The sequence below is a fragment of the Dipteris shenzhenensis genome, chromosome 16 (genome assembly GCF_047967505.1).
Source record: "Dipteris shenzhenensis isolate YYH24624 ecotype China chromosome 16, Dip_SZ_1.0, whole genome shotgun sequence".
Classification (NCBI taxonomy): Eukaryota; Viridiplantae; Streptophyta; class Polypodiopsida; order Gleicheniales; family Dipteridaceae; genus Dipteris; species Dipteris shenzhenensis.
The window spans coordinates 17,580,873-17,605,586 of NC_141611.1; the positions used below are offsets into that span (position 1 = coordinate 17,580,873).

Here is a 24,714-nt window from a genome sequence, read left to right on the forward strand (position 1 = left end):
GCTAAAAACTTAGGACATTCCATTGGGAGAATGGCACTAGTGCCATTCTCCATTTTCCTATTCTCCAGTGCCATTCTCCCATTGCAATGTCCTAATATAAATTTTGGTTTTGAAATACAATTTCAAACAGAATAATTTGAATTTGAATTTGAATTTAATATTGGAGAGAATGGCACTGGTGCCACTCTCACGGACTTCTTATGAGGTCTTGGAGAATGGCACTGGTGCCATTCTCCATTTAAAATTAGAAATTCAATCTCTAAATTTGCCATTCAATCATGAAAATCAAAATTGAGATTGAAGTTTAACTTGAAATCAAAATTTAAAAACTAGAATTTAGGTTTTGAAATACAATTTCAATTTGAAATACAAATTGAAATTAAAATTATCAATATGAATTTGAATTTAAATTTAATATTGGAGAGAATGGCATAAGTGCCACTCTATATATCCAAAATTCAAAAGGGCACAATGGCGGGAAGACCTATATTTCAAAATTTGAATTATTTAGTAGTTTCAAATCAAGACCTTTTCTCTCATTTCAATTGATGCCTTTCCCTCATTCACTTTCTATTCATTCCAAAGCGGATTGGAGAGGAGTCTCAGAGTCTGAGAGTTTTAATCACCACAGCTCGCACGGAGATTCTTGAGGCAAGAAGGCTGAACTCCACCGGAGCTGCGAAGTTGATGGAGCTGGAAGCAAACAACACAACTGACGCTCAATCAGTTCGGTAGCTTCCTCTCTAATTCACGGATTTTTTGCTTTGAATTCTCCATAGCCAATTCCTATATTTTATTAAGCTTTCCATAGTTAAATTCGAGCAAAGCGTACATACGAAAGCTTACGAAAGTTAAAGTTTTGAAAGCTTTTGTTAATCATCTCAGAAAGCTTAAGTTTTGAAAGCTTACCGTACGTTTAGATCTTTGGAAGTGCGAATCCCTTCATTCTTTGGAAAAGCGAATCCTTCATGCTTACATTCTTTGCAAAAAGCGAATCCTTCAGAGATTTTTGGAAGTGTGAAATCCTTCGAAAAGCAAAGAGAGTGAATAACAGCGAGCCGTGCTTCGTTGGAAGAGAATCCCTTCAATCGTTGGAAAGGCAAAGAATAGAGAGGCTTGCTAAAGAGTGAGTAGGTGAACAATAGGCAGCGAGTCGAGCGGCGAGCATAGGAGAGATAGGAGTTTGAGTAGAACGACGATAGGTTGGGAGTGATGAGCGATAGGATTTTGAGAGATGAGAGTGGGTTTTAGTAGATTAGGATAAGAGTATCTTCTAAAGCTAGAGGCGAGCGGACGAAGGCAAGAAGAAAAGAGAGGGCGAGTCGAGCGGACGAAGCTAGAGATGAAAGAAAAGAGATGGCGAGTCGAGCGGCGAGCATGAAAGAAAAGAGATGGCGAGTCGAGCAGCGAGTAGCAAGAAGAAAAGCGAGGGCGGCCAGCAGAAAAGGCAAAAGGCAAAAGACAAAGTTAGGAATTCGGAAAAGCGAAAGTACAAACGAGATAACGATGGACTCGAAAGCAGCGCAGCATGCGAGGCAATCAACCTAGGGCAACGAGATGAAGGTACTAGGGTTTTTTAAATTTTTACCTTCGTTAGATTAACCTTTTGCATTTAGTTTAAAAAAACGTTTAATAAACCACACAAGGCTCTAGAAGCCTCTTGTAATAGGCTTTACAAGAACCACACAAGGCTCTAGAAGCCTCTTGTAATAGGCTTTACAATAACTACAGTCTTTTCAAGAGCATAAGAATATTAATTGTGGCTTTAATGAATGCTTAGTTAAAAGAAAGTGTTAATAAATTGTATGTAACCTATCTACTAAAAAAGTGGACGAAGATGGAGAGTATCAGCATTTGATTGTGCCAACCAAAATCTATTTTTGGTCAATGCCATCCCATTCTGCAAGATATTATAGGGAACGAAAACCTTACATATAAATTCTTTACGAATTATGTTAATTTAGAGAATGGAAACACACACACACACACCATCGACACGGACGTGCATGGATGCACACATGTAAACATATATACACACCCAAGCACACACACACACCTATGTGCATGTGCGTGGAACACACACACGCACACGCGGGCATGCACATGCTCACACACGCATGCAGAGAGGGGGGGAGAGAGAGAGAGAGAGAGAGAGAGGTTCTTAGCAAATGGTTGCTTTTAGTTCAGATGACATTCTTACTTACTCTACCAAACCCCGAATGAGCAATGGGAAGTAGAATAAAGAGAGATATTCCATTTGTACTAGGATGAAGCATCTTCCTATACCAATGTGAGGAGATCTTACCATACGTACCACTACTTGGCTTAATGGGATTTAGCCTCTAGTAGACTTTGTTCTCATGTCTAAGTCAAATTGGTATGCCTTATGGAGATTAGGAGGGTCCAATCAGGCACTCTGTGGATAACACAATTCTCATTAATGATAAAAGAATCTCCCAATCGCCATCAAAATCAAGAAACATAACAATATTGCAACTTCATGTTCCGAGATTGAGACGCTAGAACACAACCTCCATTTGTGTCTTTATGCAGATGTGGGGAGGTACTCTTGCATTGGGAGGTACGAGATCCAAGAAATAAGTTCTCATTGGAGTTTAGAATGCAAGTTTCAAGAGCAACACATAAAAATATAGTCAATGTTGTCTAGACATACTCATAGTGATGTAGAAGTCGTAGACTTTGTGCAAATTCACAAACCTCTGCCTCTCTCTCTCTCTCTCATAGACGGGAATTCCACACACAAATCCTATCAAACATAAATTTCACACACAAATCAATTATTTTTCATCTACTCCTATATTAACTTCATAACTAAAAGTTAGGAATACTCAACATTAAAAATGGAGAATACATAATTAATAAAATACAAATATAGTAAACACACAAAAAACATACATAATATATATATTATCATATTTAAATATAATCAAATATATCAATGAAATTGATGTATATTTCATCAAAGAGTGAATTCAAGTGCAAATCAATTATTGGGATGAGTTTCATTGATAGATGTTGCCCATCAGCAAGACAAGAATGACTAGATTATAGTTTCCCATTGCCCATTGCCCAATCTCCCCTCCCCCCCTTCCCCTCCCCCCCACCCCCCCTTCCCCATTGGGAGAATGGCACTAGTGCCATTCTCCATTTTCCAATGGGAGAATGGCACAAGTGCCATTCTCCATTTTCATATTCCTAGTGCCATTCTCCATTTTCATATTACAATGGAGAATGGCACTAAACCTATAGATTGACATTCCAATAATTCCAATGGTGGAATGGCATTGGTGCCCTTCTACCTTCTGTGAAGCCAAAATTTTGAATTAGGACATTCCATTGGGAGAATGGCACTAGTGCCATTCTCCATTTTCCAATGGGAGAATGGCACTAGTGCCAGTCTCCATTTTCCTATTACAAAGCCAGAAAATTAGGACATTCCATTGGGACATTCCATTGGGAGAATGGCACTAGTGCCATTCTCCATTTTCCAATGGGAGAATGGCACTAGTGCCATTCTCCATTTTCCTATTCCTAGTGCCATTCTCCATTTTCCTATTACAAAGTCAAAATGTTAGGACATTCCATTGGGAGAATGGCACTAAACCTATGGATTGACATTCCAATAATTCCAATGGTGGAATGGCATTGGTGCCCTTCTACCTTCTGTGAAGCCAAAATCTTGAATTAGGACATTCCATTGGGAGAATGGCACTAGTGCCATTCTCCATTTTCCAATGGGAGAATGGCACTAGTGCCAGTCTCCATTTTCCTATTACAAAGCCAAAAAATTAGGACATTCCATTGGGACATTCCATTGGGAGTGCCATTCTCTATTTTCCAATGGGAGAATGGCACTAGTGCCATTCTCCATTTTCCTATTCCTAGTGCCATTCTCCATTTTCCTATTACAAAGCCAAAATGTTAGGACATTCCATTGGGACATTCCATTGGGAGAATGGCACTAGTGCCATTCTCCATTTTCCTATTCTCCAGTGCCATTCTCCCATTGCCAAATTCACATGGAGAATGGCACTGGTGCCATTCTCCCCCCGCTACAAGGACAACTTTGTTGGTCTTATGAAATCCTTTGGTTGTAGTTTGTTCATAATCAATTTCCTGTCATCGTAATGAGAGGGGATGGCTACTATCAGATGCATGAATCAGGTCATGACGATGGTGAAAATAATTCATGCTTTAGAAAAAGTTTTATCAAATTGCTAAAATTTTTAGGGAAATAATTCATGCTTTCATGAAAATTTTGTATAGACTCATTCATGCTTTATAAAGATTTGCATCAATGCCATTCTTCCCATCTAGAAGGACATGTTTGATGGTCTTATGAAATTCTTTGGTTGTAATTTGTTCATTATTAATTCTCCGTAATTGTAATGACAGAGGATGGCTATCAGAAGCGAGGACAAGGTCATGATGATGGTGGGGAATGAAGTGGTTGGAATTGGTGGAGTGTGTGCAATAGATCCGGAGGCCTACTGTAGTAGTATGAAGATTGGGACAGAAAATGTATCGGTGATAGTGGAGAAGTCTATCAATAGTGAAATGCTCTTGCCATTTCCCACTATGGATGCAGTGCTTGTTGGTGAGGCAATTTGGAGCATTGTCAAGTGGCCTAAGGGCTCTCTAAAACATGTTGGTGATTCTTTAGATGATGCGGTAACTGAAGAAGCTGCACCAAGTGAGCCTGAGCGACCTTATGTTGAGGCAATGCCAGTTTCTTCATTGGAAACTGACAATTTCATTCGTGAATCTTGGAAAGAGAAAAAGGTTGTCTTATGGGATGAGAGCAAAACAAAGACCGTGGGGGAAGGTGTGATCTTATATGTTTTCCCGGGAGACTCTATAAACTTTGACCTATTGGGTAACGATTGCATTGGTGTGGGTATTGAAAAGAAAGAACAAATTAGAGGAAGTGACTCAGGGTCTTCTATGCAAGATGTCGGCTCTCTCAGCCTAGTAAAGTGGCCCATCAAGCAGATTACCTTACTTGATGGAAGCCCATTGCAACAATATGTGCCCATGGACCACGTTGCTGGTATAAATGAGTTGGTCAATGATCAAATGTTGAAAAGGGACGATCCAACATCAAAGAAAAGAAGGTACACTTTCATTAACAGGGTGCCTAAACAAAGAGAGCCTCCAACAGCAATGTACAAAATGTCACTAGATTCGGTGCAGCAGGTTTCTTCCATCGATTGTTGTGGGAGTAGGTGTTGCCAACATGCAGAGCGAGATCTCTTAATGAATCTAAGGAAGAACTTTTGGGGCAGCTCCTTGGAGTCTCGTACAAACTTTATATACGATGTGTTGTCAACGGCTTGGCATCATGACTACACAGGGAGGATATGCTATAACTTCAGGATAAACGGTCGGGATGTCTGTTGTAGAGCATGGTATGAGATGCATGGAATTCCAAGGACATCATTTTATCGATACAGGGAGCAATTTGAGAGTGGTGTGCAGCGATATGTGCATGGCAATTTAGGGATTGTGAGGAGGAGCAGGGAGCACATAGGTATGGGAAGGGCTCTCATTCAACACTTTGTGGATAATAGCACAGAGCATATGCCTCACAAGAGTAGAACCATGCAGGATGGTTCTAGAGAGACACAGCAAGTGATACCTGAAGTGTATAAGAAGATAGACGTCCTATGTGAGGTCAACACTTCACTTAATCAACGCGGTTATCAGAGCCTATCCACATCCACATTTGGCAGGATTTGGAAATCAGACTTAAAAAATGTAGCCCTTGCTAAGACGAGTGAATTCTCTAAATGTAGCTTATGCAGCCGGGCGGATCAAGGCTCAATTGGCAGCCACAAAAAGTCAAGATGAGCGCAATTCGCTGATGGAAGAGAGAAAGATGCATATGATACAGCAACAAAGTTGTAGAAACTTATACTATGCATGGCGTAGGTACTCCGAGATGGATCCAAAAAAGTATGTATGCATAATCCATGATAAGATGGACCAAAAAAAGACGGCAATTCCAAGACTTCGGGTGAGGTTCAAGGACACCGATTCTGCATGGCAATTACAGGTTTCACTCATTGGAATGATTACCCATGGGCATGGAAACGGTCATTATGGACACTTCACCCTCAATGGTTTGTGGCCATCTGATCCCAACCTGACGATTGGATCGCTCTCAATTTGTTTGCGCAACCTCGAGAGGATGGATATGCATGACCTTGGAGACCTTGCTACCAATGGGATTCCTAGAAGCAATGCTCGCCTTTTGAATGCTCTATGTTCAAGAAACACTTTGGACTCCCATTACAGTTCTAAAGGTGCACATGTTTCCACAAGTGGAGCTAGCTTGTCTGAAAATGTAGATGTCATGATCACAAATGCAAATCTAGAAACTGTATCGGAAAGTGGCGCGAAGTCTGTCATGAAGGCCATGCCAACTTCCATTGCAAGGGCTACAGACACATGTGTGAATATTTTTCCGTCAAATACAAGAGAAAACCCACCCTCTTTAGAGGGGAGTGTTGCTATTGAGCCACCATTCCAAAAGTTGCCAGAGAACTTGCTACTCCAACTAGATAATTGTGGGTCTGAGAACAAAAATAGATACTTGTTTGCATACCTTTCTCTTCTTGTAGCAAGGGGCATTTTCAAGACAGTTCAATTGGGCTTCTTGATGGTAGGGCACACACATGAGGACATTGATGCAATGTTCAGCAGGTTTTCTGAGAGCTTGCGGGTGGGACAAACATTCACTTTCCCGCATCTGATGGATACATTCAAAAAATGTACATCATCTTCACCGGCACCATTTGTTCTTACACGGGTTCCTAACTTCAAGGATTATGTAGATGGCTACCTATGTGATGGGCAAGAAATGCTAGTTGGACATGCAAAGCCATTACAATTTCGATTTTACATGCAAGGTGACATACCAATGATGCAGTACAAGGTGCATCCAAAATCACCGAATTGGATGCCCATTGAAGGGGGAATCAAGCTATGGAAGAAAGATAGTGAGGGTCGATCATTGTTGCCAACAGGTTGTCCGGATATACTGCCAATGGCTGCATTTGTGAGAGATCACTTGCAAGTAATATCAGGGATAAAGGATTACATTAAGTTTTGGGAGAAATGTGCAAGTGGAAAGAATGCATCCTATGAGTCCTACATTAGGCCAGTGATAGACTATTGGAAAACGATGATCGGTGAGCTCGAACAAGAAAACATCTCAGAGATAGGAGTGTATAGAGAGTTTTGGCCAAGAACACAATCTCCTGATGAGGAGGATGATATAGATGCTTGCATTAATGATTTCCAAGGCTATGAGGAATGGAATGATCACTATTGTGGGCCTCTAAAAGGTAAGCCAAGGGAAGAGTTTAGACCAATGGTGGATGTTAAGCAAGGTGACTTCGTCTTGGTGAGGCCATCAGATCCTATATACCCCATATGGCTTGGGGTTGCCATATCAAGTGCCGAGATGGATGCTGCTTCTCCTAATTTCAAGAAATTATTAATTCAGTATTGGGCACCATCAGTTAAGAGAAAGGGGCTCAGTGATGCAGATGCCTATGTTGATTGCTGGAACAAGTATTGGGCAGAGAATAGGTTGGATCCACAGGTATGGGAGTGTATTGATGCAATTGTCTGGTCATGGACATCAAAATCCATAAATAGACCCAAGAAGATCAAGATTCCACAGAGCGTATGTATCAAAGCACAGGAGAGCTTGCTTGGTATCAGAGCATAGAAAATGGTGTCGATTTTCTCCCTCTTAATCTCCCAAACTTCCATTGTAAGGTGTGTTCTCATGTGATGTTTCTCAATTGTTGTTATCTTGTCAATGGGTATTTGCATATTATTAATATGACAATTTTCAGAAGCTGACCTTCACCAACAACTGCTTTGTTTCTAGTGGAACTCACTATGCATGGTGTTTGTTAACACCACCAACTGGTGTTTATTAACACCTCAAGTAAAATATACATGTTGTCCCTAGACGGTGTTTATTAACACCACCAAATACATGATTTTCAAACTCTGCCACAAATGCTTTGTTCCGATTTTTATACGCAATGAACTGTTTCACAACCAATGAAGTTTTTCATAATCATTGGAATTCCAAATATTAGCTTATTCAATATTGGTAAAATTCCCACAATCAATGGAAATTTTCCCAAATTTAATGAAGCCTTTCCCAATTTTAATGAAATCCACCCAATTTCGAAATTCCCAAAATGCAACTTTCGTCCCACTTTATCTAATACTGTGTTTTCTAGAATTCCTATGTGGAATAAGGAGGATGTGGACATATCAAAAAGAGAGGGCCCCTATGGGCTCCATGTGGGGAGACTCTTGACTTTCTCAATATTTTAAGAGTCTTGAGCATCTTTTGATGGGACACATGGAAAGAGTAGCAAAAAGGACATGGATGGTGACATACGAGCTTATGTGATTGATGGGGAAAAGAATCTACAAGCAACAATTGTAAATGGGTGAAGGAGGGTGACAAAATCTCTATAAAAGGAGCCCTCCTCTCCCTTGTTCATCATCTCTTCCACCATTAGGCCTCATGTTGCTATAACTCTAGTCTCCTCAAGCCTCTTCCATGAGCCTTCTCTCCCTCTTGTAGATATTTTCTTATGTAGACTCTTGAGTCCATCTCTCTCTAGTTCATTCTCTCTCTATGAGTAGTCTTGGAGCTTCTACTCCCTCTTGTACATATGAAACCTCTTCTTGTCCCTTGTGTTTGTAGTGTTTTGAGTTGCATTGGAGTGTATTCTTACTCTCATGGCAATGAAAGTCACTTCTTATCATTTTCCTTGAGTCTTCATTCCTATGTTCTTTTCTCTCTCTATTTAAGTCTCTAAAGTAGTTCTTGTTCGGCCGCTCACTGTGCACACATGGTCCATCCATTTCCCAAGCCACCATGCAAGCTTCTTCCTCTCTTTTAGTAGAATTCTATGGGTATTGGATCATTGATAATTGTGGAGCCTTAAGGGAGTAGTTTGCTTAGGCGAAATTGCATGGGCAGATGTGAGGTAATGATGGCTAAATGGGGGTGTGGTAAAGCAAAAGAAGAAGAAGAAAGCAAGGAAGCAGTAGATGAGGAACATCAGGAAGAGGAACACCGTAGTAAGAAAAAGAAGGCATCTAGAAGGAGAATTAGCCAATCAGACTCTCCTTTAGGACAAGGCATTGGAAGCTATGACTTGTTGTCCAACCTTAAAGAAAAGGAAGCTCATATCACCTTTGGTCAATTACTTGCTTTGTCTCCAAAACTATGGAAGGAATGGGGAAAGCTAGCAAGCATAAGAGTGTCAAAGAAGAAAAAGAAGAAAAGTGCCATTCCTATTGTTCAAAAGGTAGATATAGATGTTGGTGATGATGTACCTGTGGTTGATGTGATCATTGATGGTCAACTGATTTCTAATGTTTACATTGATAGAGGTGCATTGATTAATGTCATGAGTGAGAAGACCATGATAGATGCTGATTTAAGATACTCTAGTACTACCTCTCCTTATCGCATCAAATTGGCTGACAACACTAGTATTAAGACCTTGGGAGGTGAAGAATCTAGAAGTGGATGTATGTGGAATTTCTGTGCCGACTACTTTTCAGGTGATCCCTCCCAAGCCAGATGCATGTGCCTATCCATTGATTTTGGGAAGGCCTTGGATACGTAAGGTGAAGGCTGTTCAAAAGTGGGATACTCGAGAATTGATTTTGTAGGAAAATGATAAGAAGGTGCACTACAACATCAAAAGCTGTAAAAAGGAAGTTGTCAAGGAGAAGTCTTCAACATCAGAGAGTTCGAGCTCTACCTTAAGAAGAGATAGGGTGTAGCTCTGAAGAGTCCAGCTCAGAGGGTGAGGTGGAAGGAGTGGCCTTTGGTCTTTGTCTTGGTGCTGATCGAGATGAGTCAGGAAGGAACAAGGTGGTGGTGCAAGAAGATCCTGTAGAGACACTTCATGTGGAGGATGTGGAGCACACTAAACGACGCCAACGCAATGAAGAGCTTCTTGGTGATTCTCTATTAAGTAGTGAGAAGCTCCAGTACTTGGATATGTTAGATGATTTTCCATGTCTCTTTGCAACAAGCTATTCACAGGTTCGACTAGTCTCTCTTGTGGAGCACAAGATTGAGTTGAAGCCAAAAAGCAAGCCAGTTGTGCAACGCTTAAGGCAATTGGGGGTGATCCAAGCTGAGGCACTAAAGAAAGAGATAACACAACTACTTGAGGCGGGATTCATCTTTCCTGTTGATGATTCAAAATGGATACCTCCTATACTTGTCACACTAAAGAAAGGAAATAAGTGGCAGGTTTGTGTGGACTTTCGTCCCTTGAATGCATGCACTAAGAGGGATCATTTTCCTTTACCATTCCAAGATGGAATACTACACCAAGTAGCAGGGCATGAGATGTATTCTGTATGTGATGGGTATTCTGGGTACTTTCAAATTTGTATTCGAGACGAAGATTAAAAGAAAACATCATTTGTCACACCTTGGGGAGTTTGTGCTTATAGAGTGATGCCTTTTGGGTTGACCAATGCACCAGCTACATTTCAAAGGTTCATGAGTCAAGTGCTCGAGCCTTACTTGGGAAAGTTCATAAGGGTGTTTTTGGATGATTCATAGATCACATGGAGAAGTTAAACATGGCCTTAGCTAGATGAAGCAAAAGGGTGTCTAAATCCTAGCAAGTGTCATCTGGCTCAAACAAAAGTAGTCTTGTTGGGGCATATTGTGTCTGAAGAAGGCTTGCAAATGAATCCTGACAAGGGTCAAGCAATCATGGCATTGCCAAGTCCTGAGAATGTCACTGGTGTTTGCAGAATTCTAGGAAAAATCAAGTATTATCAACACTTTTGTGATGATTTCACAAAGACATTACATCCCATGAACTTATTGACGAGAAAAGGAGTTTCTTTCCAATGGGGTGTGGAGCAACAAGAGTCTTTTCAGCAACTTAAGGAGGCCATGAGTAAGGGCCCAATATTGAAGCCCCCCGATTGGTCTCTTGAGACTTTTATGTAAATCCAAGTGTATATTTGCATTCAGTTGGTGTTGTATTGCCACAAAAAGGAGAGGTAGGTAGAATGCAACCCATCTATTATGCCAACCGACAGCTTATAGAGGTGGAAACAAGGCATGAAGAAATGGAGCAGCAAGCTCTCTCTTTGGTGTTTTCAGTTAGATAGTTTCACTCCTATTTATTAGCTCGCCCATTTTTCTTCCTTACCACTTAGTTTGTATTAGCATATCTAGTTCGCAAGCCTAATCGTAGGGGGAGATTTGCAAAATGGTTGTCCTAGCTTCAAGAGTTCTCTTTCTCTTTTGTCGCTGAAAATACCACTAGTTCCACTATGGCAAATTTGCTCACAAGACGGCAGGATCTAAGAGAAGAAAAGAAATATAAGGAGGACATTAATGATGAAAGGGAGACACCACCAACATCTTTTATCTTGTATTTTGATGGGGCTTTTAGTCCTTCACGCCAACAAGGAGCTAGGGGGGATAGTCTTGATGAATTCTGAAGGTCAAGAGGTGTGGGCAAGAGGACAAGAGCTTCCAGGTTCACAACTAACAATGCAGTTGAGTATAATGCTTTGATTCTTGGTTTGGAGGTTTGTCTTCAAAGTCAAGTTAAAGAATTGGAAGTAAGAGGAGATTCTCAGCTTATTATAAAGCAAATGCAAGGGCATTACAAGACAAGAAGTCCTCACTTGAAGAAGCTTAATCAAAAGGCTATGGGACTATGTAGTCAATTGATTTTTGTAAGTTTGTTCATATAAACAGAAAAGAAAATCAAAGGGCAGATGAGTTAGCTACTCAAGCCATTGTAGTACAAGAACGGGGGGTGGTTTCTTTGGTAGACACTAGATGGCCAGAACTACAAGATGTTCAGCAATATGTGGAAGAAGGCATGTTTCCTCGAGGGTTAACTCCACAACAGAAGCAGATATTGGTAAGGAAGGCTTGTCCCTATACTATTGTTGATGATATTCTTTATAAATTGGAAAAATATAAGGTGCTCCATTGGGTGGTCCATCCCATGGAGACTAGGAGAATCCTAGAAATGTGTCATGAATGCTCTAGTCATTTTGCTTTAGCGAGCACAGCTAGGAGAATTCTTAATGCAGGTTACTTTTGGCCACGCCTCCATAAGGATTATGAATGGTGTCGAAGTTGTAAAGTTAGCTTGTAGACACCAAGAAAAGACATTGGGATAGGCACTTAGCAAAATTTTTATAAGCTTATAGAACCACACACAAGCTAGCTATTGGGTTTACACCATTCCAACGAGTGTATGGAATAGAAGCCATTTTGCCCATTGAATTAGAGATACATAGTCTTCGCACTACTGTTGCAAGAAAAGATGGACAGGAGGATGCCTATGCTCAATGCTTGGTACAGCTAGAAGCCTTGGATGAATGCAGATTACAGGCCTTACAAAACTTGGGAGCTTCTCAAAAAAGGCGTAGGGCCCGTTTTGACACCAAATTATGCAAGAAGAAAGATATTAGAAGGATATTTGGGCATGAGATTTGATAGCCTTCTAGACAAGCGGCTAGATAAAAAATTTATCGGCCGATGGGAGGGACCATATCGAGTCAAAAAAAAGTTCACGAATGGAACCTATTAGCTTAAGGATGTTGATGGCATGGTGATACCCGGATGCACCAATGAGTATCGCCTTAAATTCTTCTATGCTCGACCACCTTGAGGGCCGGCAGACCATCTCTCTCACTAGAGAGGATCTGCATTCCTTTTCTCCATTCCTATGTTATTTTCTCTCTCTATTCAAGTCTCTAAAGTAGTTTTTGTTCGGCCGCTCACTACGCACACGTGGTCCATCCGTTTCCCGAGCCACCATGCAAGCTTCTTCCTCTCTTTTAGGCAAATTATATGGGTATTGGATCGTTGATAATTGTCGAGCCTTGAGGGAGCAGTTTGCTTAGGCGAAATCTGCATGGGTAGATGGCTGTTAATATAGCAGTTAGACCCCTTGTCAGTATTTGGCCTATAACTTTCTCCTCGATGGTCCAATTTCAATGAAACTTATATCAACATGAAGCTTCTTTAAGGGTCTCCCTCTCATGTTATTAGTTTTTTGTATTGGGTCCAGGACAAGAAGTTATGAGTCTCTGTGTATGACTATTTATTTCTATGGCAGTTTTTACTCCCTTTTAGTAAGTTGTCCATATCTCTTCAACCGTTTATCTGTTTTCAATGAAATTTATATCGGTACAAAGCTCACTTGAAGTCCCATCCCTGTATGTACTTTAATTTTTTATATCAATTGTTTGGTGGAAGTTATAGACCTCTGTGTTTTCTAGCACTTTGTAGAATGATTTTGACCCATTTCTAGAGGCTTCTGTGAAGGAGGTGCCATGTTTCCCTAGAATTTACCCATCCAGCCAAATCAGCCCCTAGATATATATCAGTTCATGTCATGTTGAGCCAAAAGGTCTTCTTCCAACAATGCATCACCCTTCTCTTTGGCGCCAACCGGCTTGGTGAGATAAAGGCCTCTGTGGCCTCTGTGGATCCTTTTCTTCTCTCGATGCTGGACTACAATGTCACTTGGAATGTTACCATATTCATTCTCCTCTAAAGGAAGCAAGGAGAAAGATATGTTGTGGTTTTCTTTGCATGAAAATATTTTCTTCATATTTCTTTGCAAGTGATAAGGGTCTCTATTATTAAGATTGGGAAGAGCAGGAAGCTAAGAGGTGCGTGAAGTTTCATTACCCCCAACTTCATGTCACAGTATCAATACAATGAGTGAGTCATAATCAAAATATAAAGTCCAACTATGATGACAATATGTAGCTACTCCTATGCAGATGAAGTGGGAGGCTACTATGAAGGCTCAAGGCTACTGTGAGGGAGGCTACTGATCAGGATGCTATGAAGGATGAGGTTGCTCATCAGGTGGTTGTGCAGGCTGAGTCTGCTCACATCAGGCTATTGTGGATCCTCAGTATGTTGATGATGAGCCTCACTAGAAAGCTTCTCTTCCACTTTGGTATTATCCTGAGCTCCTTCTTAGCTATGATGGTTTCCTCACCCCCCTGCTCCTCCATACCACTTATGGTGGTAGGCTCCTTCCCTTTAGCAACAGCAGGCTCCTTGCTTCCGGAAGCACTAGCTCTAGATCTCACTCTACGTCTCCCTTGGGATACTTTATGAGCATAACTTAATAGCTTTTCTATCACCATGGATCTATATCCATCGACATACATTGATGTAAAGCTATCCTCTGATCATGAAACCTATGTTGGGTATTGGAGCTAATAATCATGCATGCAATTAAAGTTTACTTATGAAAGACGATGAGCATGAACATAATTTTAACTGAAAGAGAAGCAACAATATATGTACAGCAAGAAAGATATATTTATCACGACAGACTCTGATGATGATTAACCAACCTCACCTCTACTGAGTTTTTTGGCATACAAAGACAGAAATGATCGCGATGATCGACACTACTATGGACCCTAATGAGCAGCTGCTTAGACACGCTACTTGGTGAGCTCAACAGCTCAGACAAAGAGAGGGAGAAACATCTTCATCATGTCGTTTTGTAGATAGATGGCTTGTTGCCTCTTGCTGTTGCCAGAAGCCTCCACACCACCAAATGTCTCCTCATGCAACAAGTAGCCAATCACCTCCTTGTAATACATGGACCAATCCCTGCCATTGATCCACATAGTGTCATCTTCCCATGCACTCTAGTCCACATCTATGATCCAATAGAATGCCTCCATATCACCTTAGGGCAAGACCACGTTCCCATGGGGCTCTCTCCAACAATCCCCCCTTGAGTCGAAGTGGGAGAACGCACAAATTGAACTAAAATTCTATCACCCACTCATCAAACAAAAACTCTGGAACAGACTAGAAAATGATGTACTTACAAAAGGCCAAGATCATCTATAACGTTTGCATGCTTATGAAAAGCCTATGCAATACAAAACTTTGTTCATGATTAAAAGGCCCAATCATGATCTGCAAAATCAATCTCAACTAAGCCCGCCACCTCTTCGTTTGATGAGGATCCTTCATTTATGCATGCTTTGTCCTTCAGAAGCTGATCGTTTTGTTTTTTATAACACAGTTTTTCTAAGTGACCTTCACGTCCACAATAATTGCATAGACGACTATCTGATCTTCCTCTTCCTGAAGGTGGACGTCTTTTATCTTTTACTGTGTAAACTGTATCACCAAATGGTTGCAACAAATCATCGTGCTTTTCTTCGCTCAAGAGAAGACCAACACAATCAAGATAATCAGCATTGTCATCGAGCCTCAATATTCTTTCAGTCCCTGAGTATTTGGAGGGTAAAGCCTTTAAGAGAATTGCTTTCTTGTCTTCTACAGGTCTCGACTCCAGAACCAAGAACATGCAACTGCCTAAGGATCGACTGCATCTTATTAAGAAACGTGCCCAAATTTTCACTGTCATCCATTTTTAAGTTGAACAACTCTTGTTTCAATATTGCCTTTGAATGCTTCATACGAAGCCCAAACAAAGTTTCCAAGATCCGCCAGTTTTTTGCCGCCGTCTTCTTCACATCTATATGATGAAAATAATCTGGACCCAATGCTCTTCCAATGAATCCGATTGCCTTGTCGTTTCTCTGATTCCAGATCTCTTCTTTGTCTCGTTGATCAAGCTCCACAAACCCTTCTGCATCAGATAAAGTCGAGTCGATAGCTGCCACGATGAAAAGTTTCGACCAGTAAACTTGATAAGAACACCGTCAAATTTCTCTGTCTTGTGAGCCTCCATCTTCTAGAATTGTTTTGAAGCAAGCCTCGGTCAATAAGTCGATTGGTGAATGCCTTCTCCTACGAAGTCGACTACGTAGACGTTTGCAAGCCTTACGAAAACAAGGGACTGAAGATATATTTCAAAAATATTTCTTTGACATGCAGATTCGCTACCTTCACAGGATCTACTCAACACCGCTCTGATACCACTATTGGGTATTCAAGCTAATAGTCATGCATGCAATTGAAGTTTACTTATGAAAGACGATGAGCATGAACAGAATTTTAACTGAAAGAGAAGCGACAATATATGTAGAACAAAAAAGATATATTTATCAAGACAGACTCTAATGGCTAACAAACGTCACCTCTACTGAGTTTTTTAGCATACAAAGACAGAAACAATCACGATGATCGACACTACTATGGACCCTAATGAGCAGCTGCTCAAACATGCTACTTGGTGAGCTCAAAGGCTCTAACAAAGAGAGGAAGGAACATCTTCATTATCAATTCCAGTGGGAGGAAGAGAACTTGGCACACTACTCTCTTGTTCTTTCCCTGCCTCTTATAACTGAACTTCTACCTAAGAACTGCCTTTCATTTTTTAGCATACGCTTGGTGTGCTCACTGCTACTCACCTATAGGTCGATACCCTGGAATCATTGGCACCCAGTGACTGCAAAATGGTGCTCGATTGTCAATCTTGCTATCTGTGCTCGATGCTCAGTGATCGTGTACTAGTTGGCTTGCTGACCCAGGGTCAACAAAGTGTGGCGGTAAGAGCTTGCAGTCATTATCGTTGGTAGTAACTAGATAATATCGGTAGTAATAGAAATGTTATAGTAGTAGTGGACCCTGTACCACTAGTCTAATGTTATTGATTAGATAGTAATGTTTCAATGGTAATGACCCTATACCACTGGTAATAATGATACTTCCAACAACAGTTTATTTCCCACGAGTTTTACCACTGGTAGTATCACCTTTATCGATGGTAATAATCGATCTATTGGTTTTTTTGTCGACAATCAATTTGCACATACTGATGGTTCTAGCAAAATTATCGACAACAATATGCTAGGTTTTCTTATTTTTTCTTGACGAGGGTTTTTGCCATCATTGTGTGCATGATTTTGTGAAAAAGATGTTCATGAACATAATTCACACATGAGTATGTAATCCTTGGAGGATTTTGTGCTGAATAAGAGAGGGTGGTACTTTCTTTTGCACTTGTGCATATAAGGAGCTCTTCAATTTCCCTCTGAGCTTCTCTCTCTTGAGCTTCTTATGCATCTTGTCCATCTAAAAAGAGGCAACACAATCAATTTTGTAATTCTTGCAATTCATTTGAGAACAAGTGTACACAAATGCACATAGGTACTCCCTCCTATTATAATGGTAAAGCAATCGCTTTTGAATGTAAAAGAGAAGTAAACGATTTTTTAAAAGGCATTGGGCTATGGGAAGTCAATTTTTTTAAAAGCTCACAACTTATAAATCTTTAAATTACAAGTGAAATTTCACAAAGGAGTTTCAATCCCTCACTATAGCACTACCTCTAAGGAGGCACCACGAACACCTTTCACTAAAACTGAAATACATTGATGTGGCACCTTGATTAGAGCTATTCAAACAGTTCAGTTGAGAGTTTTATTGCTAATAACACATCTATAGACGAGGAATTCAAACCGAGTTGACCATGTAAGTGTCTTGTCCTTTTCTCTCTCGTGGAGTGTCTATTCAAAGAGCAGCATTCGATTACTCTAAATATAAAGGTAGAGTGTGTGCAAAAAAAATAAAGTGTGCTTGACATCAAATACATCCCAAACAAAGACAAGACCTGTCTCAACACATGGGAAACAGATGTTGTCACTGCATTGACCTCACTACTATAGTAGAAGATGATTCCCTTCTTTGAATAGAAGCGTCTTGTCCTTGTGTAAGACTACACCCCTCCATTTACAAAGTTTGTGTCTCTTCATGTTGGCTTTTGCTGCTAACCTCCGTGGAAAATTCTAAGAAGCTAGCCAAGGAGTCTTTCTTGATAAATATTTGTAAAGAATGCTTCGTTTGGGCTGTTGTTTTCTTGGAAGCAGAACGTGGTGCAAATCAAAATTGAGGAGAGTCGGCAATTCGTGCAAGGAAGCACCTTGGATTTTGCTGCAGCATTACGCCTTTTAAGGTTCCAGATTTTGTGCAAGAAGGACCTTTGATTGTGCTGCAACATCCTGTCCAGATTGGGAGCGCGCGGGCTGCAGGATCTTTTTTACAAAACAATGCAGATCTGGTGGAGGAAAGAGTTTGGATTCTACTTGTTAGCATTCCGCGCCGTGCAGCATTGTTAAAGAGTTGGTGCCACAGGAATCAAATTCTGTCAAAGAGATGCATTTTACAAGTGAAGAAAGGGCTTGGATTTTGCAGAAAAAGCTTGGTGTTTGCTGCAGCATCTTTTCCCGAACGTTGAGCCGCCCTCGAAAGATTTAGGAAGAAGGGTAATGTAAATCACATGCTGGAATGAGCACGAGATTGTCAGGTAAGGTGCAGGAACCGAGATGCTTCGTGGAAGGGTTCAAGGGGAATGAAGATGCTTCTGGGAAAGACAGGAAGGGCCATGCGCATGCGTAAAGCTGAACTGCAAAACGGAGTTGCATAGCAATTTTTTATCAGTAGCAGGAGCATCATGCACCCCATTCAGAAACATGGTCTCAACGAACATTACGGAAGTGCTTGGCGCACAGACTATATAGTATAGCTAGTAGAATAATAATGGACAAAGCATGGCCACGAACGACCAATCAGTCTGCCCCGTAGTCTTCGGATTTTGGACACCAACACAGATGGGATAGGAAGCAAGTGGACGAACACCAAGAAAGGCGTCGGAGGCTGAATTTTTTGGCATGAAAACTAGAGCTCCGAAGCAATACGGCAGCCATCAATCCATTTCCAGCTTCCACTTTGCAAAAACCGAGGCTATGGCGGGGGCATCGGTGCAGGGCTTTCGGGCTGTGAGCACTGAGTCGCTCGCCGGCAAAAGCATTTGGGAACAGTTTTTAACAAACAAAACGGCAGCATGCCAGGAGCTGAATAGACAGGCAGCCTAATGCTGACGAAGGTGAAGGAGGAAGAAAAATCGGGGAGAGTGCGTGCAGACAGCAAATCGACAGCAAATCGATACAGACAGATCTTTGTTTTTGAGAAGATGATAGATTGGAGCGATTAAAAGATTCGCGAGATGATTCAAAGTAATCACGGCGAGGTGACCGGGATGTTCCTCACACGCAGCCGTGACACCTCACTCTGTGGATGCAATCGAGCTCCGCCATCGACGTTGGAAGTAGAGGAAAGTAGAGACATGATGTGAGTTTCTGCTCACCTTGATCTAGCTTAAAAGGAGCTGTGAGCTGCACAGGAACTCAGAGTTCGACCACCGATTCTAGATAATACAGTTCGAATTCAGTCCTGTTTGTCGACGTCTCATCGTCTTGTACGCTGCTTGTACTCCTTGACAGCATCCATAGTACTCCATACTGTTGTTGTTCTGATCGAGAACTATTGAGGTGAGAGTGCACTGCGATCAGATTGAGATAAGCGGAGCGGGAGAGTGGATCTGGAGCTGATAAATAGATTCAGATCTGTTGCTTTCGTTCTTGTGTCCTCAACTCGCAGAGTCCAGTGGAGGAAGAAAATCTAAAGCAAGCTTAGAGTGTTTAGTTCCTGTTGTTGATCATCCGCTACTGCAGGATATCTGTGTTTGATTCTTAGTGGAAACGCAGCGCGTGATTACCTGAATCAAACGCGCGCAGATCAGCAACGAGGTCGAAGAATCCTCGGAGCAAAAACTTTCTGCTGTTGTCCATGCAAAACGTCCTTTCTGCTGCGAAGGCAAACGATCAGGGAGTGGGAGACGTAGCAAGCAGCTAGATCGTGTCGGAAGTGATCATCTGCAGGATCGATCGATCGACGGAATATCAATCGAGAAGATAAGCTGTGCAGTCGAAGTGGATTGGTTCATCGTGATTGGAAACAGAGATTGATAATCTTGAACGGAAATCTGCATAAGGAAGATCATGGGAAGGCCAGTGTTCAGGGTGTTCCACAACATGATTCCGGTATGGATAGCCGTGCTGAAGCTGTTGAAGAAAGCTCCGAAGAGTCTTCCGTCGATCAGGCTTACGGAATCCGGAGGTCCTCATCTTCTCCTACAGGCATTCCAGTGCGGTGATCTGCAGACGGAATCCTTCCGTTACGAGAAGCCTACCTTGAGACTCCATTGCTCTAGCAGACCTCGCACCGACTCGTTTCGTGTCGTCAATCCCCTCGCCGTTCCTTGCTCCGGCCACATTTCCAGCGATTCCGACTTCTCTTTCACCACTGCCCCCTCCTCCCTCGCACCCGAAGTTGATTCTCCCAGCCGATCCTCCGATGCCGCCTCGGAGATTCATGATCTCAGCCTCAATGTTGAGAAAATGAACCTCCGCCTCACTGGCCTTGAGAAGCCGAACGGAATTGCGCGAGACGACAGCAGCTATGCATCCGCGCAATCTCATGAATCGCAGCAATATGAGGATCAGGAAGCCGATATTGCTGCCGCAGATTTTCACGAATGCCTCGCAGATCACGGTGAACCAACTGCCAAAATCGTCCAAAAGACGGATCTGAGGAAGCCGCGAGCTCAAAGCAAACACAGATCCAGGGCTTCCAATTGCAGGAGAGGCTCTTCGAGATCATCAAGCGCCAAGTTATCCGCCTGCAGCAACCAGATCGTTCGGAAGAGCGAAACAATGGTGAAGAACTCGTATGATCCCTACGGCGATTTCGTCGCATCGATCGAAGAGATGATTGTGGCCAACAATCTGAGAGCTTACGAGGATTTGGAGGATCTCTTTGGCTGCTATCTCGAGCTCAATGCTCCAAAGCATCACAGGATTATCACACTTGCATTTCTGCAAGCCATGGCCGACCTTCAAATCGCTTCAAGCAAGCAATGATTCATCGGAAAACTCATCCGACAAAGCTCTCCATTTCTGCTAGCTGTGTGCAAGATTTTGTAATCTTTATCACTTGCTCTGTCGCAAACTGTACTCTGATTATATATTGCAACGTTTAATCTAGTACCTGCAACAATTTCTAAACAGATTTGCTGTTCTCTTGAGCTCAATGCACCAAACAATCACAGGATTATCACGTTGCATTTCTCCAAGGCGCCATCGCCGACCTTCAAATCGCTTCAAGCACGCAATAATTCAACAGAAACTCATCCTGCAAAGCTCTCAGTTTCTACATTTGCAAGGTTTTGTAATCTTCACTCGCTCTGTCCTAAAATGTACTCATACATATGGCGACGTTTAATTTAGTACCTGCAACAATTTCTAAACAGGTTTGTTGTTATCTTGAGCTCAATGCGCCAAAGCATCACAGGATTATAATCCCGCAATAATTCAACAGAAACTCATCCTGTAATTAAGCTCTCCATTTCTGCTGGATCTTCGCTTGCTCTATCCCAAGCATATACTTGATGCATTGATTGTTTAATCCACTCGCCACTATCTTCTATGTGACTGCAACAATTTCTAAACAGATTTGCCATTATCTTCAGCTCAAGATTATCACGCTTTCATTTCTGCAAGCCATGCACCTTCGAATAGCTTAAAGCACGCAATAATTCATCAGAAGCTTTAAATCCTGCAAAGCTCTCGATTTATGTAATCTTCAATTGCTCTGTCCCAACGTGTACTCTCATATATCGCAACGTTTAGGCCACTCTCTTCTATATTCTGAGTCCTGACTGCAACAATTTCTAAACAGATTTGTTGTTATCTTAAGCTCAATATTGCGCCAAAGCATCACAGGATTGTCACGGTTGCATTTCTCCACGCGATGGCAGACGTTCAAATCGCTTCAAGCACTCAATACTACTTAGCAGTAAAAATGGTTGTTAACACCTTCAATTGAGCTTCAGTCCTAGTCCCAGTTATTACTCAAATTGGAGCTTCAAGTGCTACTCAACACTTAAAATATGAATGATAGTGCTAAAGTTTGAAGTACTATTTAGCATTCACAGTGCTGCTTCAAGTGTTATTAAGAGTAAAAGCAGACTTGTAATTCATTGTTAGCACCCTCACTTGATCTTCCACTGCTTCTTAGCACTCACATTAGATATACAAGTCCTAGTTGGCACTCACAATAGATTTTGAAGTGTTATTTAGCACTGAAAGTCGTGCTTCAAGTGCTACTAGTGTTGTACCCGTGCTTTGCACGGGCTCTTTGTAGCTGTTAAAATGCCACCACTTGCAACAACACGTCTGGGTTCGCGCTCGCGGACATCTGCAGCACCGCCAGCTTTCCATAGCATGTAGGTAGAGGTATTGAGGGGACACAAGGCCTCTCCCATTTCAGCCACTTAATTTCTAGCAGCAGCTCGTTCTAGCCCCTGCGTTTCCCCACTAAGCATGTACCCTTCAAGAAAAACAATTGTCAGGACACCATTTGGGTGAGAAGAGTTGCATCCAACTCAAGTAGAGAAGTGGAAAGCCCACAGACTTTTCCAAGGCCCTACGACCAACCCCAATGAAATCTGCATCACAATTCGAGCAACAGGTAAGCAGGAAATTTGCAAAAAGAGAGAGCATATATGTTCTTCTGTGCTGAAAGAGAGAGCAGGACGATTAAAAACACACCTTTCTTCTTGTCAAGTTTTCTAAGTCGTCATCAACCCATACTCGACTCCATTCGCCTGTCTCTTGGAATTGGTTCCTTTTAATCCCCCTACCCAAATTTCTCAATTGATTGTGCATTTGTATGGTTCCATCATTCCCCTGCTGTACCAGACAAAGTTGCTTCAGTTTCTCCATACTAATTATAGGATAGTTTTTTTAACTTTCCCAGAAATATTGCGCACAACTCTATGCTTCTCCATTTAGGAAGGATGCCACATCGAGAAACATCTGTTTCTCATTTTGTACGAGGGCATCGTAACTAATTTTGAGTGCTTCTGCTACCTTTCTATTGGGGAATCGGTTCTCTCTTAGCGTCTGGACAAACTTTATAGTTCTGAGTTTATCCATGCACAATAGCTTCTTGGACCCTCATTCCAAACCAACTGGGTGAAGCACTCCATCGATTGGACATCTCTCATTGATCTTCTGTACTATCATTTCTACAAGTTTTTTTTGCAAGTTGCCCTCAAAATTGCACATGAGTAAGACACTATTATCAAATGCTGGCATCAAATAGTGGCACCAATGAATTGAATTGAATTCAGACGCTACTCTTGATGGACCAAAGCATGAAAAACTCGGTATGAATAATAATGGATAGTTAGATGAGCCTCCACAAAGCTCTTTTTACCTATCATAAGCCTCAAGCCGAAAGCCACATTGCCACGAAGCAAACTCCAAAGCTTTCTTCTAGCCATTGATGGTGTCTTGGTTGTGCTTGCCTTTGCAATCATCCAGGTGAGCCTGGAAAGCCTCTGCAAAGGGTCCATTGCCTTTGCGCAGATCTTCCGCTTCCATACCATAAAAGATCGGGATTGTGAAGTGCTAATCATTGGAGAACCTGCAACTTCCTACCGCTTTGGCAAGCACAAGTGAAAGAATGTATCGAAGGCATGCTCTAAATTTGCATGGAACGGAATGCCAAATTTGCATGCAAACACATGCGTGCACATTCTAACTACCACTGTTGCAACATTTTGAAAAAAGGGGCATCCAATGGCCCAGAATGATCCATTGTAATCTAATGATGCACAATCCTCCAATCGTCCCCCAAACCTCTCCTTAAGAGAGAAAGAGATTTAGTGGTAAGAATAGACTTGTAACTCGTTGTGAGCGTGGATTCTAAATGTAACTATCACTCATGTTGGAGCTACTAGCACCACCTAGCACTCACAATAGAAATGAAACTGGTAGAAAAACAAACTAGCAAACTCATATGCATAGCTTTTGCAAACTTGAAAAAGAGGCATGCTCTTAGAAATGGACAAGAGTACGACTAAGGGAAAATACTTTTGGTCAGAGGCATATTTTATGAAGTATTCAATGACTTTCTCAAGATGCACAGGGAGAGAAAAAGACAGCATTACCTTCGAGGCGTGGACACGAAGCCTTTTTGTTAACAAGCTTGAGACAACAGTACACACACACACACATAGTCGTCACAAGATAGAGGTAGCAGAAACAAAGGACCTAAAGGTAGTGACTGATGGTACCCTCACACACACACAAGTGTGTGGGGGGGAGGGGATTGCATTTAAGAGGTAGTTACATAATTGCTCTCCATGTAGGTAGTTCAAAACTAGATGTGTGGGATAGAAAACATAAAAAGCGATCGTGATTTACATGGGAAATAACAAAAAACATAGGGGTATTTCTAACACAAGTGTGCTTATGAGCAACGTCTATGGACATGTTATCACCGCATTAACTTGCTTCTACCCCTTTATTCCATATCCACATCATGCTACTTAGCACTTACAATAAAACCAAAAGTGCTATTGGGATGTTTCTTATCTCCCTCCATACTATAGACAGTGGAACTACATTCAAGGCAGTACCTAAAGCATGTCAAGTAAATGCACTGGGTGCTTCATAAAACTATTTCTTCCAATCCTTATTCGACAAAAATCCTTCTTGGTGGGGGAACCACCTCTCAATTTCCCAAAAGGGGTACATAGGATCCTTGTCTTCCTACTTAATTGGGCTATTACAATGCTGCCTCCAATAAGCAACCAATGAGAACAATCCACTTACACCATCAAGCCTGGCATATATTCGAGATCATGCCAAGTATAATGTGCACCCTTGAACTTGGAGTGCTCTTGATACTTTTGCAAAAGGGGTTCAGATACAGTTGCATGGATACACTGTTGCTGATTGGGCTGGTAGTATTTCTCATAGACGATCTACCAGTGG

At 41.6% G+C, this 24,714-nt stretch overlaps 1 protein-coding gene and 1 pseudogene across 2 annotated transcripts in view; one reads left to right on the plus strand and one right to left on the minus strand.

The window, feature by feature from the left end:
* Window positions 1-19,659, minus strand: part of LOC147892628 (uncharacterized) — a 45,887-nt pseudogene extending 26,228 nt beyond the window's left edge. Inside the window, exons 1-3 of the transcript XR_015542314.1 lie at window positions 19,587-19,659; window positions 15,405-15,743; window positions 15,158-15,352 (exon numbers count right to left, since the gene is read on the minus strand). The product of XR_015542314.1 is annotated as an uncharacterized LOC147892628 (transcript). The remainder of the gene's footprint in view (window positions 1-15,157; window positions 15,353-15,404; window positions 15,744-19,586) is intronic.
* On the plus strand, window positions 19,352-20,842 carry LOC147892629 (uncharacterized). Its single transcript, XM_087387738.1, has one exon. It carries the CDS (start codon window positions 19,870-19,872, stop codon window positions 20,788-20,790), a length of 921 nt encoding a protein of 306 aa, XP_087243864.1. The 5' UTR covers window positions 19,352-19,869; the 3' UTR covers window positions 20,791-20,842.
* Window positions 20,843-24,714: the final 3,872 nt, after the last annotated feature.

What these genes read in the sequence shown, in the direction of transcription:
- LOC147892629 (XM_087387738.1), top strand. Translation starts at nt 19,870, where the DNA reads ATGGGAAGGCCAGTGTTCAGGGTGTTCCACAACATGATTCCGGTATGG.